The 12,488-nt window shown below is 42.2% G+C and overlaps 1 protein-coding gene across 1 annotated transcript in view; it reads left to right on the top strand.

Annotated features, from left to right (window-relative positions):
* Positions 1–3,338, top strand: part of DCDC2 (doublecortin domain containing 2) — a 57,174-nt gene extending 53,836 nt beyond the window's left edge. Inside the window, exon 10 of the mRNA XM_064666031.1 lies at positions 189–3,338. Coding sequence (XP_064522101.1) covers positions 189–296 — 108 coding nt within the window. The 3' untranslated portion in view covers positions 297–3,338. The remainder of the gene's footprint in view (positions 1–188) is intronic.
* The last annotated feature ends 9,150 nt before the right edge of the window (positions 3,339–12,488 follow it).

Here is a 12,488-nt window from a genome sequence, read left to right as displayed (position 1 = left end):
CACTTTCTCCTTTGGAAGGTATATAAGTATAAAGTAAATAAAAATTTTAACATGATCACTCTTGGAAAATATTTTTTACATTAAGGATACCTTGTGGAAATTTTAATATGAAGTGCTAATACTGTATTGAAATGAAGGCAAATCTTTGATACCCAATGATATTAACAGTATATGTCCTTTTTCTCTAGGTTGATTCCCATCGTGAAAAAACATCCACAACTCCAAGGGTGACAATCACCAGCCCACAGGAAAGTGAAAAGAATGACCAGAGCAATGACTATGCAGCAGTTGCATAGATAGGAAAAAAGTAATGAGCAGAAAATGAAAGATTATAATACTTTAAATATAAAGCAGGTTATATTTTGTGATTGATAACTAGTAATAGGAAGGCAGGTCGAGTACCTGCATAATGAGTATTGAGATGATAATGCTATATGGACTGATAGAAAACAAGCATTAGTAGCTACTAGAAGAACATATAATTATTTTTACAGGGTGAGATTTTCTGATAGGATTTAAGGGGGGAAATACAAGAGTACTGTATAGTAATATTAGAAATAATGAACAAACTATTCTGTGATACGAGCTAGTTAGCAGTAATGGAATAACCACAAAAATTACACTGTTCCAGGGAAAGGCAGAAAACCTACCCAAATATAATGTCAAAACTTCTTTGCATATTTTTTCAGAAAAAAGAAACAATTTTTACCTTTTAATGAGGACATATGTAATTTTTCCTTTAAAATTCCACATAATATGTATGATTTTCAGGCATAACATTAAGATATAATTAGAATATGTTCCTCAATTAATGGACTTATGCCCACAGAAAATGGTGTACTATCATGAGGTGCCAGTTTTAATGTTACTAAATAGTGAATTTTCAATATATTAATGAGAATCATTAGTTTTTGCATACATAAACAGTACTGATTTAGCACTGTGCCTTTATGTGGATAGCCTGGAATACTGCAAGTAGTTTCCATTTAAAGCACAAAGTTTTGTTGATTGTCCTGCACTGATTCACTAAACAGTGAATTGTTATCATAGTGAACAAAAAAGTAGATTAGTTTAAAAAGTTGAATTTGGATGGATTTGTAATTCAGTCTATGTGAAATTTAATTTATTAGTGAAATAAATAAAAAAAAAGAACAGGCCTGGATTCAGACTGAAATTCCCATGAAACCATTGCTGTCAATGGAGCCATTTTAATATGTGACACATTAGGATAAGCCGACCACTTTTCTGTGAAAGTCAGGAACAATTGCTGCATTTATGAACCCTTTGCATGGCCTTAATGGTTGGAAGTGTCATCCTTTTGAGCAGGAGCTGTCGCCTGCTAGGCTGTGGCTTAGTACGCATTAGTAAATAAGGCATTGATCCACAGTATTGGTTCTCTTAGTGACCCCAATTCCATTACTCTTATCATTTCTCTGTTAGTAATGGGAATAATTTGTAGTTCATGGAAATACAGCCCTTAGCATAATTTTATTAATTATACAAAGAAATGCTGGGTTTCTTGATCGCTAATACTAGTAAATTATTACTACGAGAAACTAAATGTCATTTTTGTTGATTTCATGCCATTAAGAAAAGAATTAAATTTATGAACAAATTGAACTTGAAGCACTGTTTGAGGAATGTGAAGAACCACTTGTCGTGGCTGAAACTCATACAAACATCTTCACTTTTGGTACTAGCTATTAAATATATTTTTCCAATGGGATAGAAATACGTAGAGATCTTTCAGCATATTTCTGTGTATTGGCAATGTAAATGTAAAAGACATAATGTTAAAAACTAAATGAACAGGGTTAGAACAGTTTGCCCTGTGGTATCTCTGTGAGATGTCTATGAAACCTGTGTCTTTTGTTGAGCCAACTGACAAAGATTGGAGGGAATATTACCTTTGTGATCAGCTCCTAACTTAGCCAAGCTCTTGAGGAATGCTTCCTTTATGTATGCTTCCTTTATTTGACACAGCAAATAAATATATTTGGTTTCACTGAGATTTGAAAAGACATTTATAGTTAAACAGAAGTAAAAAACCAACCAACTCGCCCCCCCTCCAAAAACCAACCAACCAACCAAACAAGCATAAACTAGAATGAATAAAATAACTGGACATGATAGTGAGGAAAAATGACACAGATGCCTTTATAGTTAATTCTGCACTGGAATAATATATGCAGTAGCATTAAAAGCCCTTAAACAGTACTTAACCAGCCAAAAAAGGTGGCACTGTCTCCTTGGGGAGCTTGGGGGAAACTTGCCCGCTGAACCTTCTGTGCAGAGCTGACCAAGGAAAGTGGCTGATGCTGCATCACTGCTCACTTGGAGCTGACCAGCTCATATGCTTCCCAGTAAGCTGGACTTCAATGTGTTGCTGAATCAAGACAAATTACAGTAATCTTGTTTTGACATTACTGTGAATGGGCTCTTCTCTAGAAGCTAGTGGGTATACCAAACACAGGACTCTACTTGCTGTCATACTATTGCAGATAAGGACTAATAATCTCTGACGTGTTCTTCATCCTCAAAAGTTTGAAGTTAAATCAACACCCAAAAACATGCTATATATATTATATATATATATATACATGTATATTTTTATTTTAATATATATATATATGCTTCAAAATGTCGCACCTAGAAACCGTATTTAGAAAACCTGGATGGATTTGTGTGGTGATACTTTTCTCTCTTTTGTTTCTATTTATAGCTTCTGTCCGCCAACAGTTTCTGTCATTTCTTCCCTTTACCCAAAAGTTTGGTGTTTTCCATGCCCAAAAGACTTACAGATATCAATAAGAATAATTTAAAAGCTTAAACTAAATTCTAGTACGATCTAATGTTATAATTTTCTTTCACAGGAACACGAAATCCTATGAGGTGTTATTCATCTTTTAAAATGTTTTCCTCTCTGTTTTCTTCTAAGAAAGACAGGTTATATTTCTTCAGAAGAGCAAATCAGACTTTTTTGAAATGGAGATATAACCATTTTATCATTCACCTTACAACACTGACAAAATGAATTTTGTATCAAGTTCTTTTATTTAAAGAAACTAGTTTGTGCCTAACAAATAATTCTGATGTTAAAGTAGAAATTAAACAAGAAACATACAGGTGGTCTTGCTAATAGTTTTTCTGTCTGGATCTGCTGTGTGTGATGGCTTAGCTCAGTTTTACTTGAGAAATACATTATTTTGTTAAGCTTATATAATGTTATTTTATTAAGCTTATCTGCAACAATTCTGAGGCTTTTTTTAAGACTTGTTTTCTTGTTTTAGTTTTATTTTTAAAATAATTTGCTATTAAAGAGAACTATCATACAGCTATTCCTGTGTTTTCTCTTGTATCAAGGCCTATTTGATGTTAAATTTGTCTTTGGATGACTGACTTTAACTTGGTGATTTTGCAGCTGGTAGGATTCTCCAATAACTAAAACTTAAGAAAACGCCAAACAGATTTGGTAGCTTTCATGTTACATATGACTGTAAAAGAAAATACGCTGACTATTTAGCTGTTACATAGTTATAAATCTAAGACTTAACAGCACAGTTAAACTTGCCATGGGTTTTTATGTCATCATTCAGGTTAGGACTGGATTATTGGTATGTATGTACTGTTCAGGTGATACTCAGCAAATAACAGGAGTTTTATCTGTTCACTGGCAATTCTTGAGAAAACTACCAAACTTCTACATCTCACCGCTGAAATTTCTAATTTCAGCAAAGCATTAAAGCATATGCTTAAATCCCACAGGACTGCAATTGTCATAACATTTTATCTAATGCTTTGGTGCCTTGACATATGAGAGCCAAAATAAGTTCATGGAAACAAAAGGGTGAAAATAAGGTAAATATAATCCCCACTCAGTCTGATCTAAAGTAAAGCAAAATAAACCTTCATGCAGAAGAATAGAAGAGTTAGTGTGAGTATTCTGATTACTTGGAAATATAGGGAAAGTATTGTCGCCTCGGTATTTTGATTGATTACACCAAATGTACATTTAAACAACCATTAGATAATGAATGTAAGTATGATATGAAGTATCTCAAGGAAGGGTGTATTTATTAAGTAGTTGCAATCAGAATGATTGAATGAGATGCATGCAAGGATGTTTTCTTTTGGGTGGCTGATATCCTTCAATCTAAGTTTTAATGAAAAGTTTTGCTGTGTGCTCACACATACTGCACACATAAATCATGTACATATTAATAATTTAATCTTCTTGTATATTTAGTGATGGGAAAAAACATTATTGGTTGTAGCTGAAATTTGCTATAATTATACAAGGAAACATATCTAAATCTAGTAATAACCTTATAAAAAGGGTGACATATCTTCTTACACTGTGTACACTTTGGTACTTCACTGAACTAAGCTCAGAATTCTTGAAGCCCTCAAATAAAATGGAAATAGTGACTTAAAAGTGACTAGGAGATACATGGGCCGTCAGTGGAGAAGATTTGGCAAATTTGAGAAAGTACAAGTCTTTACTACAACATATGATACCAAAACATTGAAAGGTCTTTAGTGTTAACTACAGTGCGGGGAACATCTGATTTAAACAAAGGGGTATTTTGAAACATTAGGCAGACTTCCAACGACCTCTGTGGTTACCAGGAATGCCCTTTAATGTTCGTATTTTTCTTGCAGTCACCTACACCTGTGATGATACTTAGCTCTAATGAATTCCCCATTCAATTCTACTTGAGTAGAGTGCGGACCCATCTGCCCGGCTCTAGAGACAGAGCCGAGGCCGGCAGCACCTGGAGCACTCAGCAGCTCTATTCTACGGCACGATGGGCACCGACTTCCTTCAGGCGAAGGTCGGCAGCAGCAGCAGAATCCTCAGTTGTGCAGATGTGCTGGCTCAGGAGAACAAAATGCTCTCCCTGCCTTTCTTTCCAAAACTCACCTGGTGCATAGCAAAGTCCCCCACCATTGGCAGATGTGGCTGTCAGAGGCCCTTGCTTGGGCCCGTCCTGCAAGAACCAGGCTGTGCTGAGAGAGCAGTGCCACAGTAGAGAGGCACCGACGAGACTCCAACCAGCACCAGCAGCCTGAGCATGGCACAGTTGGGACACTCTGCCCTCCCAGGCTCTCTGGCCCACAAGGCAGGTTTCCTCCCAGCACTGCGAACATGGACGTGCTGGTGTTCCTGGTGGCTCCTAACCTTTTCTGCTCCCCTAGTGGCACTGTGGGATCCTTCCTCCCTCCCTCACCCCCTCCTACACAGTCTCACCCCAGTGGACAAACATCCTGGGGGCACAGCCAGAGGCAGGTGAAAGCCAATGATTTTCATCTCTGCCAGATCCTTCACCAGCCTCTGCAGGCTCCTGGTGCTGAATGTTCTCCACTGGCAAGAGAGGAGTGGGAGAAGATGAGCAGCAATGCCTCTTCTGCTTGGCTGGAGGAGCAGTGCTCGGGGGCAGAGCCCAGACCACAGAGACACTCACAGAATAGCGGCAGCTCAGCTCCTTCTCCACGAGTTTGGTGAAGAGGGGGCGGGTCACCTGGGCTTTCTAAGATCCTTCTGGTGTCCCATGCAGCAGAAAGGGACAGGGACAGAGCTGGCTGAGCCCTAAGCCGCCTCTTCCTTCCAGTCAGGTGGCTCTGCCTGAGAGCTGTCCATAGTCCTTGGAGCACCTCTTTCTCACCCGCGGAGGAGTGGAGAGAGCTGTGCCTGGAGCATCCCCCCAGATGGCTTTCCCCAGCAGAGTTCCTACCCATAGTTCTTTCAGAGGCCGAGAGCTGCAGAAAGCAAGGAGAATCAGCACCAGGCCTCACTGCCCCCTCAGCCCGTGGGCAGACATGAGCACCTGCATAGCCCTGCCCCATGGGGAAGGACACTGGTAGAATGAAGCCCTGGGGGTGCAGGGATCAGGACAGAGGTGCTGCTTCACAGCTGGCTGTGCCCCAGAATCTACTAGTTGAACTGCAGGAGGTTCCTGCCAGTCTCTTTCTCTTGGCAGCAAAGAGTACTTTGTACTCATTATTTGGAATAATGTGACATTTTCCCTGTAGTGGAGTGCTGTGTTGAGACATTGAACAAAAGATTTTATTAGGAGTCTAAGGAAAACTACTTCTCTTAAGACTCACTACATTGTTTTCATTTTTTTTTTAGTTTAGGGCCATTCTTTCTCTCTCCTTTCTCATCCTATCTCTATCAGAAACTAAAAAAACCTGTTCAGATTTCCAGCTTTTAGATATGAATCTCTTTAGGTTTCCTCTTTCTTATAAAGCTGTTCCACTCTGTCAAATGAAAAAGCATTGCTAGAAATGCATATTTCAATTCAAATGCAACATCTGGTAGGACAAATCTTGTCAAAATACTGAAAAAACCCCCCAATATTGCACGATTTATTTTTAAACAACTGGTTTTTTTTCTTTAAAAAGAAATTATTCTTAAAGTTAATTGTCATTAAGAAATTCAGTCCCAACCCTCTCTTTCTCTCTGGCTGAGCAAGACTTTCCCACACTGTATCCCAGTGGCATGTTGGTGACTGATCCTGCAGACTGCCCTACTTCTCTCCCTTCCCTTCCAGGGGAGAAGCAGCCTCCTTCACTGTGAAGATTTTAGCCCTGCTGTAGCCATGACTTTTGTGGAGCTGTGCTGATTGGATCTCCTCCTTACCCCCCACCTTGACTTACTTTCCTGGTGCAGAATAATTGTTTGAATGAGGCTCAGACCCTCTGTTTTGCACAGCTGGAGCCTGGGAACTGCATATGCTTGGCAGGAGATAAGCAGGTGGGAATCTTTGGGACTGCTCCTTGAGAAGCTGAGAACAGCCAGCACTGGGGGGGACTAAATACTCCAGCCTTCAGCTGAAGCAGTTTTGTGAAAGAACCAGTTGAAGCAAGGAGCTAGGAATCAGGATAGCTCAAAATCAATGCTTGAGGCAGGAGGAAATTGCTATTTCATTAGTGAGTACTTAGGGGGTGGGTGCCATCACTTTGGGTTTGTGTTCACATGGGGGAGTGAATTCTCCTGCTCTTGAGAGAAGAAAATATGTTCAGAATTCAGTAATATACAGACTTTTTTGCTTGTATTAGTTGGGTAGGACTTCTGATTTAACTAGAGATTTGACTGATTTAAACTCCTCTGTCTCAGTGATGAAGTGATGGCGTCAGAGATGAACAATCATGCTGTCACTGCACTTTGGATCCCCAGCTCAGTATCCTTATGCAGACTTGCCCTGGCCCTTGTTTCCTCTGCTGCCATGAGTTGTGGTTTCATTACTACATACCATTTCCTCATCCTTCTGTTTCTTTGCTGTGTTTGCTTCTCTGAGTTTGGTTGTGAGAAAAGATATTTCTAAAAATAATGCCTATGCTCCATGTTATTTCTCCCTTAGAAACTGTTGATGCAAGGCTGGCATCATTAGAGTAACCTGAGCTTTACACCTTCCCCTACCATTCTCTTATTGCTCCCACTGACATCCCTGTCCCTCCACCACGTTAGCACCAAACAGAAATGAACTTGATGAGCTAAAGGTTAGGACTTGCATTCACTTTTTAAAAGTAGTCTTCTTCTACAGAGAAAGATATATGGATGAACACTATTTCTCCTTTTTTATGCAGCACAAAGCAAAGCTTAGTTCAAGATGACCAAAGGGTTCATTGTTCAAAGTATCCTGGTTGTAGGTGGCTTATCCCAGGACAAGCAAGGCAGGCTAGCTAAGCCTCTTGGGTGACTCTGGCTGGGGGCCTCACCCTCAAGGACATCTGTTGCTCGCAGATGGTCCTGTGTGTGTACAAAGGGAGGCAGACATCTGTTGTGGTAGCACTGTGCCTGCTCATGGGGATTAGAGCCTTTCCCTGGAAGAACCTTCTCAAGTGTGATTTTCTGTGAGGAAACTGAAGCAGAGGTTTTTTTGCATAAAAGGTGTGGGTTGGTTTTGATTTACTTTTTTAGGGGGGTGGTGGTGCTTCATCTCAAAGGTTTTAGTATTGGTGTCAGACTTTTTTCAATCACTAACACCTATCTACACTCAGATATTCCACTGCTGCTCCACAGCAGGGAGAGCCATGGTTCTGCAAAGGGCCCCTGAACTTGGCTGCGGGGGGTGGGCACGTGCCGGGCTGGTGCATGAGGGAAGCAGATTCTGGTGTGCTGACTGACCTAGTAGTGTTTGCTACTGCTTTCAGACAAATGCCTACTTCTCTGGAAGCCTCCAGCAAATGAAAGACTATGCACAACACTGCCCTAAAAGGGTTCCCATACCAAAAGGAGTGATGTATGTGCCAGGTGCTCAGCAGCATGTGGGTATTTGGCTTCATCCACTCATGGCTCATCTCCCTGGCACATGGTGCTCCCACCAGCTTTGCCCCCTTTACTGCTCAGCCCTTCTTACAAGCAACAAGCCAGTTATGCTAATTCCCTTGCACATGGGATGCAAACTGTAGTCCTTGACACCTCTGCTTCCTCCACTTTTCTGTGTGTGTTCCTCAGCACAGGTGTGACACGCACAAGAGACACAGCCAGTAGCCTCCTTACAGAGCAGATCTGGAGATACTTCAGTGTGTGCTTTGAGTTTCTTCTAGACTAACATCTGTGTAATCCACAGATGGGTATTTTAAAGATAAGGACTCAATGTCCTGGTCTACACTGCTCTTGGAGAGTGGTTTGAGAACTGCCTTCCATATGCCTGCCTGCTGGCTTGCTTGCTGACAACCTGGATGAGGAGACTTGGCAGCATACCAGACAACTGGAGGCCAGAGCCTTCACAACATGGATGTCATGAATGCATCTGCAGAGACAAAACAATCTGGCTATCAGGTCTGCAGCTGCTTTTGAGCTGAGGCCTTCAAGGTCTATGCCAGTGGTCCAGGCAGGTGACTTCTGTGTGATCTGGAGGATGCTTTTCTGTCATACCTCAGGCTAAGCATATGTGGTGCCTCAAGAGAGAGCAGTTTGGTTCAGAAAGCAATGCTGAGGCACTCCTCAGAGGGCAGTCCCTGATGCTGGAGGGATGGTGGAACGGCAGAGGACCCAGAGAATGTTCCATGTCAGGGGCAAAGATCTGATGGCAGCTCATGTAGGCATATGGCTAAACACAAGACACATTTAAACCAACAAACTCAAACTATCACTTTCCACAGTCACATTATCACCTGGAGGTCAGCACAAGCTATTTGCCATCCATTCTTTTGTGATTTTGAGCTACACAGGGGATGGTTACCTGTGCTGCAAACATCTCTCTTTAACTGGTGTTCACTGCAGGGGACCAAGTTTCTACTATAGCCCATGTCATAAGGTGGTGGTATCTCACTCTGGGGAAATCTGAGACCTTGTCTCTCAGGGCTTGTGGGAGTTCATGCGCTGCTATGGTGGTTTTCAGAAAAATGCTGGAACTGCCTCTGCCCTAAGAGCTGAGCTACAGGCCAGACCTAAAAGTAGCTGGCACTGGCTCCTGTGGCTGTCCTGGGTCTTAGTGATTGCTTCTAATTTGCTTTGCATTGATGGTGTGCCTTGCTCTGGGCCTGCTCAGTCACCTCTGATATACAAGGGGAAGTGCAGATGAGCCCACTTTTTTGTGGCTTTACAAAGCAGCAAGCCAGAGACCTGGTCAACCTGTATGTGACGGATACTGGGGGACTCTCCAATTCATGCTTCCTGGAGACAGTGGCTGTGTTTGATAGATTTTGAAGTGAGGGTTTTTGTCTTGGCACAAACTTGCGCCAGTTTCATGAGAAATCCCTTTGCAGGGGGTCAGTTGAGAGCTGAACCCAGTCTGAGCGAGAGCTTTCAGAAGAGATGTCTTTCTCACAGTATATTAAAGGAAAAAATGTGTCCTTACACTATAGATATTGCACTTGTCCAACAATAAGGTCCTCATGCTTGTCTAGCCATTTGTGGGGGACAGAATATTGATGTTAAAAGTTTTGTTTTCTTTAAATGTCTACTTCCATGAAGATTTTAGCCACTGTATTTATGTTGTTCTGGTCATAGGTTTTAGACTTGCAGCAAGTTTTTCTGTGCTTTCAATATTCACTGACTCTCTCTTCTGATATTCATTGACAGATGACTGAACTGATGCTTGAAATGCTGCATTTTGCCACCTCTGCCCTAAGAATTCCTTCCTGTTCACCTCTCTCCCTCTTCATCTCCCTCCTGCCTGTGCTGCCGACCTGCCTCCCCTGTGCTGCCATTTCAGACAGGCAGATTTTGCACCCCCTCCAAGATGTGCCTGTGGCAGGAGTCCCTCTCACCTCACCCCTGCTGCTCAGGAGGCTTAGGAAGGAATTGTCAGGGCTCGAGGTTCCTGAAGCAGGTAGGGAGGGAAAGGGCAGCAGATGCTGAAGTCATTAGGTGAGCAGAGGCAGGGAAATAATGACATTCCAGAAAGGCCTCTCACCCACTGAGCAACACATCCTTCTACCCTCAGACTGAAGGTGCCTTTAGCTAGGAAATGGCCTGAAACCATGAGTCTTGAGAGTAAAATTGCTGGAGAAGCATAACTAGTACCAGTTACTAACACTATAATTAGTGTTAAATTGACTAGCTTATTAGCAGTGTTTAAAACTGATTTGCCATCTTTATTTGCAAAAGTCTGTGAATGGTAAATTATGGAAAAAGGGGGCCTTCAAAAAACAGCTGCAAATGATTAGGAAAAAAACAGTAAAAGAAGTTATTTGATGCTGGCTCTTTTCTCTGAAGGGCTGTTAGAAGTATTTGCCTCACCTACTGTCAATATGCAGAGATTATTTTCATACCAATACCTCTGTAAATTATCTGACAGCAAAACTGAGCTTTGCCCTGCTTAATGTGCATCAAGCGTACTGATGCAGGAAACGCGCACTGTGTGGTCTGCCACACGTCCAGATAAGAGCTGAAGAAAAATGAGGGCGTGGATGGATTGTTTGCCCAGAGACAAGAAAGCTCCAGAAAGATCACACCCGGTCTCTAAATATTGGAAATAGGAGGAGACTACATGTATCTTCCCATTTGCTGATGTTCTTCCCAGACAAACTGTGCCATGGGGATGAACTGGCAAAACTCAAACATCATTTCTCTAGGAGGTGCATGGGCATTAACTCCCAGTGACTGGTGCAGGGTAATGCTCTGCAGCGATGTTGCTGCTCTCAGCTGTGGAAGTGGTAGGATGAGGAAGGAATGAGGCTGTGCCTCCAAAGCCTGCTCTTGAAGCATTGTAGTATCTCTCCACCCCTGTCATGCAGTGAGCTGAAGGCGTAGCCTGCTGTGTAATGGCAGGACAACCGGTGAGTGCTGAATAAGGCCAACTGCTAATTCCTTTATTTTACCAAAATTGTTCTGTTTCCAGCCCTTTTGTAGAAAGCTGCTGGCAAAGCGCATCCACCTAAGGTACTTGCAGTCTTTTGCTGTCTTCTTTGCATTTCATGTCCTTGGGGGCTGAGCAGTCTCCCCAGGGTGCAGGTTCTGCTGCCACTCTCCCCCTGCCAAACCTCTCTCTCTGCTGGCCACTGCTCAGGATGCTGCAGACTCCCCACTCTGATGTTGCTGCCACTGCTTTCATGAAGACCTGATGCTTGCACTTGCTCATGATTAAAAATCTCATACTTGGAAATGGCAGGCTGAGGCTGTAGCAGAAACTGAGAATTAAATCTCCTTACAGGCAGCTCAGGAGGAGGATCATTTTTCTGTCTCTGCCTTTTGCCTGTGATTCACTGTGCCTTGGGAAAAAAATGGAAAATAAAGGGATCAAGACAGCCTGGAGAGAGTAGGACAGAATAGATGCTAAAGAGAAGCCTTTTCTGCACAGTGTGCTAGAGAAGCAGAGCTAACTGTCAGGAGAACCTGTATTAACCAAAACGAAGCCAGTGATTACCACTCAGACTGAAAAATGTTATTTCTTTCACAATTGCAGAGAAAATAGTGTTGGGCTAGGAGGTTTATTTTGTAGTTTTAAGCCAAATGAGGCTAGAAGAGGAGTAAGAAATAAGGTGAGCAGGAAGAAACTGAAAGAAGCCTCTGGAGTAGGGAGGCCAGAGGGCTGGAAAAATAATTTGGCTGCTTAAGCCATATTTTATTTGCATTAGGGTCTCCATAATGTGCCCTTTGGAAAGATGATGGCAGTCAGTGCTTGGAGGGGAATTCCGAGGCAGTCCTAGAGTGAAGTATGCACTGCAATTTGGTGGGGATGAGAAAAGTGAAAAAGATATATGGTAGGAAAATGATATGTTCAGGGATAGATTGCCCTCAGCCTAACTAGAAGTTTCCCAGGGAGCCTAGCTGCCACTCACTGCTCCCCAGCTGGAGGCCGTATCACAGGCATTTTCCATGAGAACAGCAGAAAGTACATTTCCACTGCTTTTTGCTGATGCTTCAGTTCCTGCACCAAAGGATGAAGGTGTTAAGACATTACACGAAAATGGATCTTGAAAATGTTTCTTATTAGCAACAGAGTAATTTTCTGCTCAGTATTTCTACAAAAGCCCTGTGTAGCACTGATTCTCTGCTGTGAAGGATTGCAGCCTCTGGAGGTCTCAATTCCAGA

The sequence above is a fragment of the Pseudopipra pipra genome, chromosome 1, assembly GCF_036250125.1.
Source record: "Pseudopipra pipra isolate bDixPip1 chromosome 1, bDixPip1.hap1, whole genome shotgun sequence".
Lineage (NCBI taxonomy): Eukaryota > Metazoa > Chordata > Aves > Passeriformes > Pipridae > Pseudopipra > Pseudopipra pipra.
The sequence above is the reverse complement of the archived record's forward strand: the minus strand, read 5'-3'. Positions and strand labels throughout refer to the sequence as shown.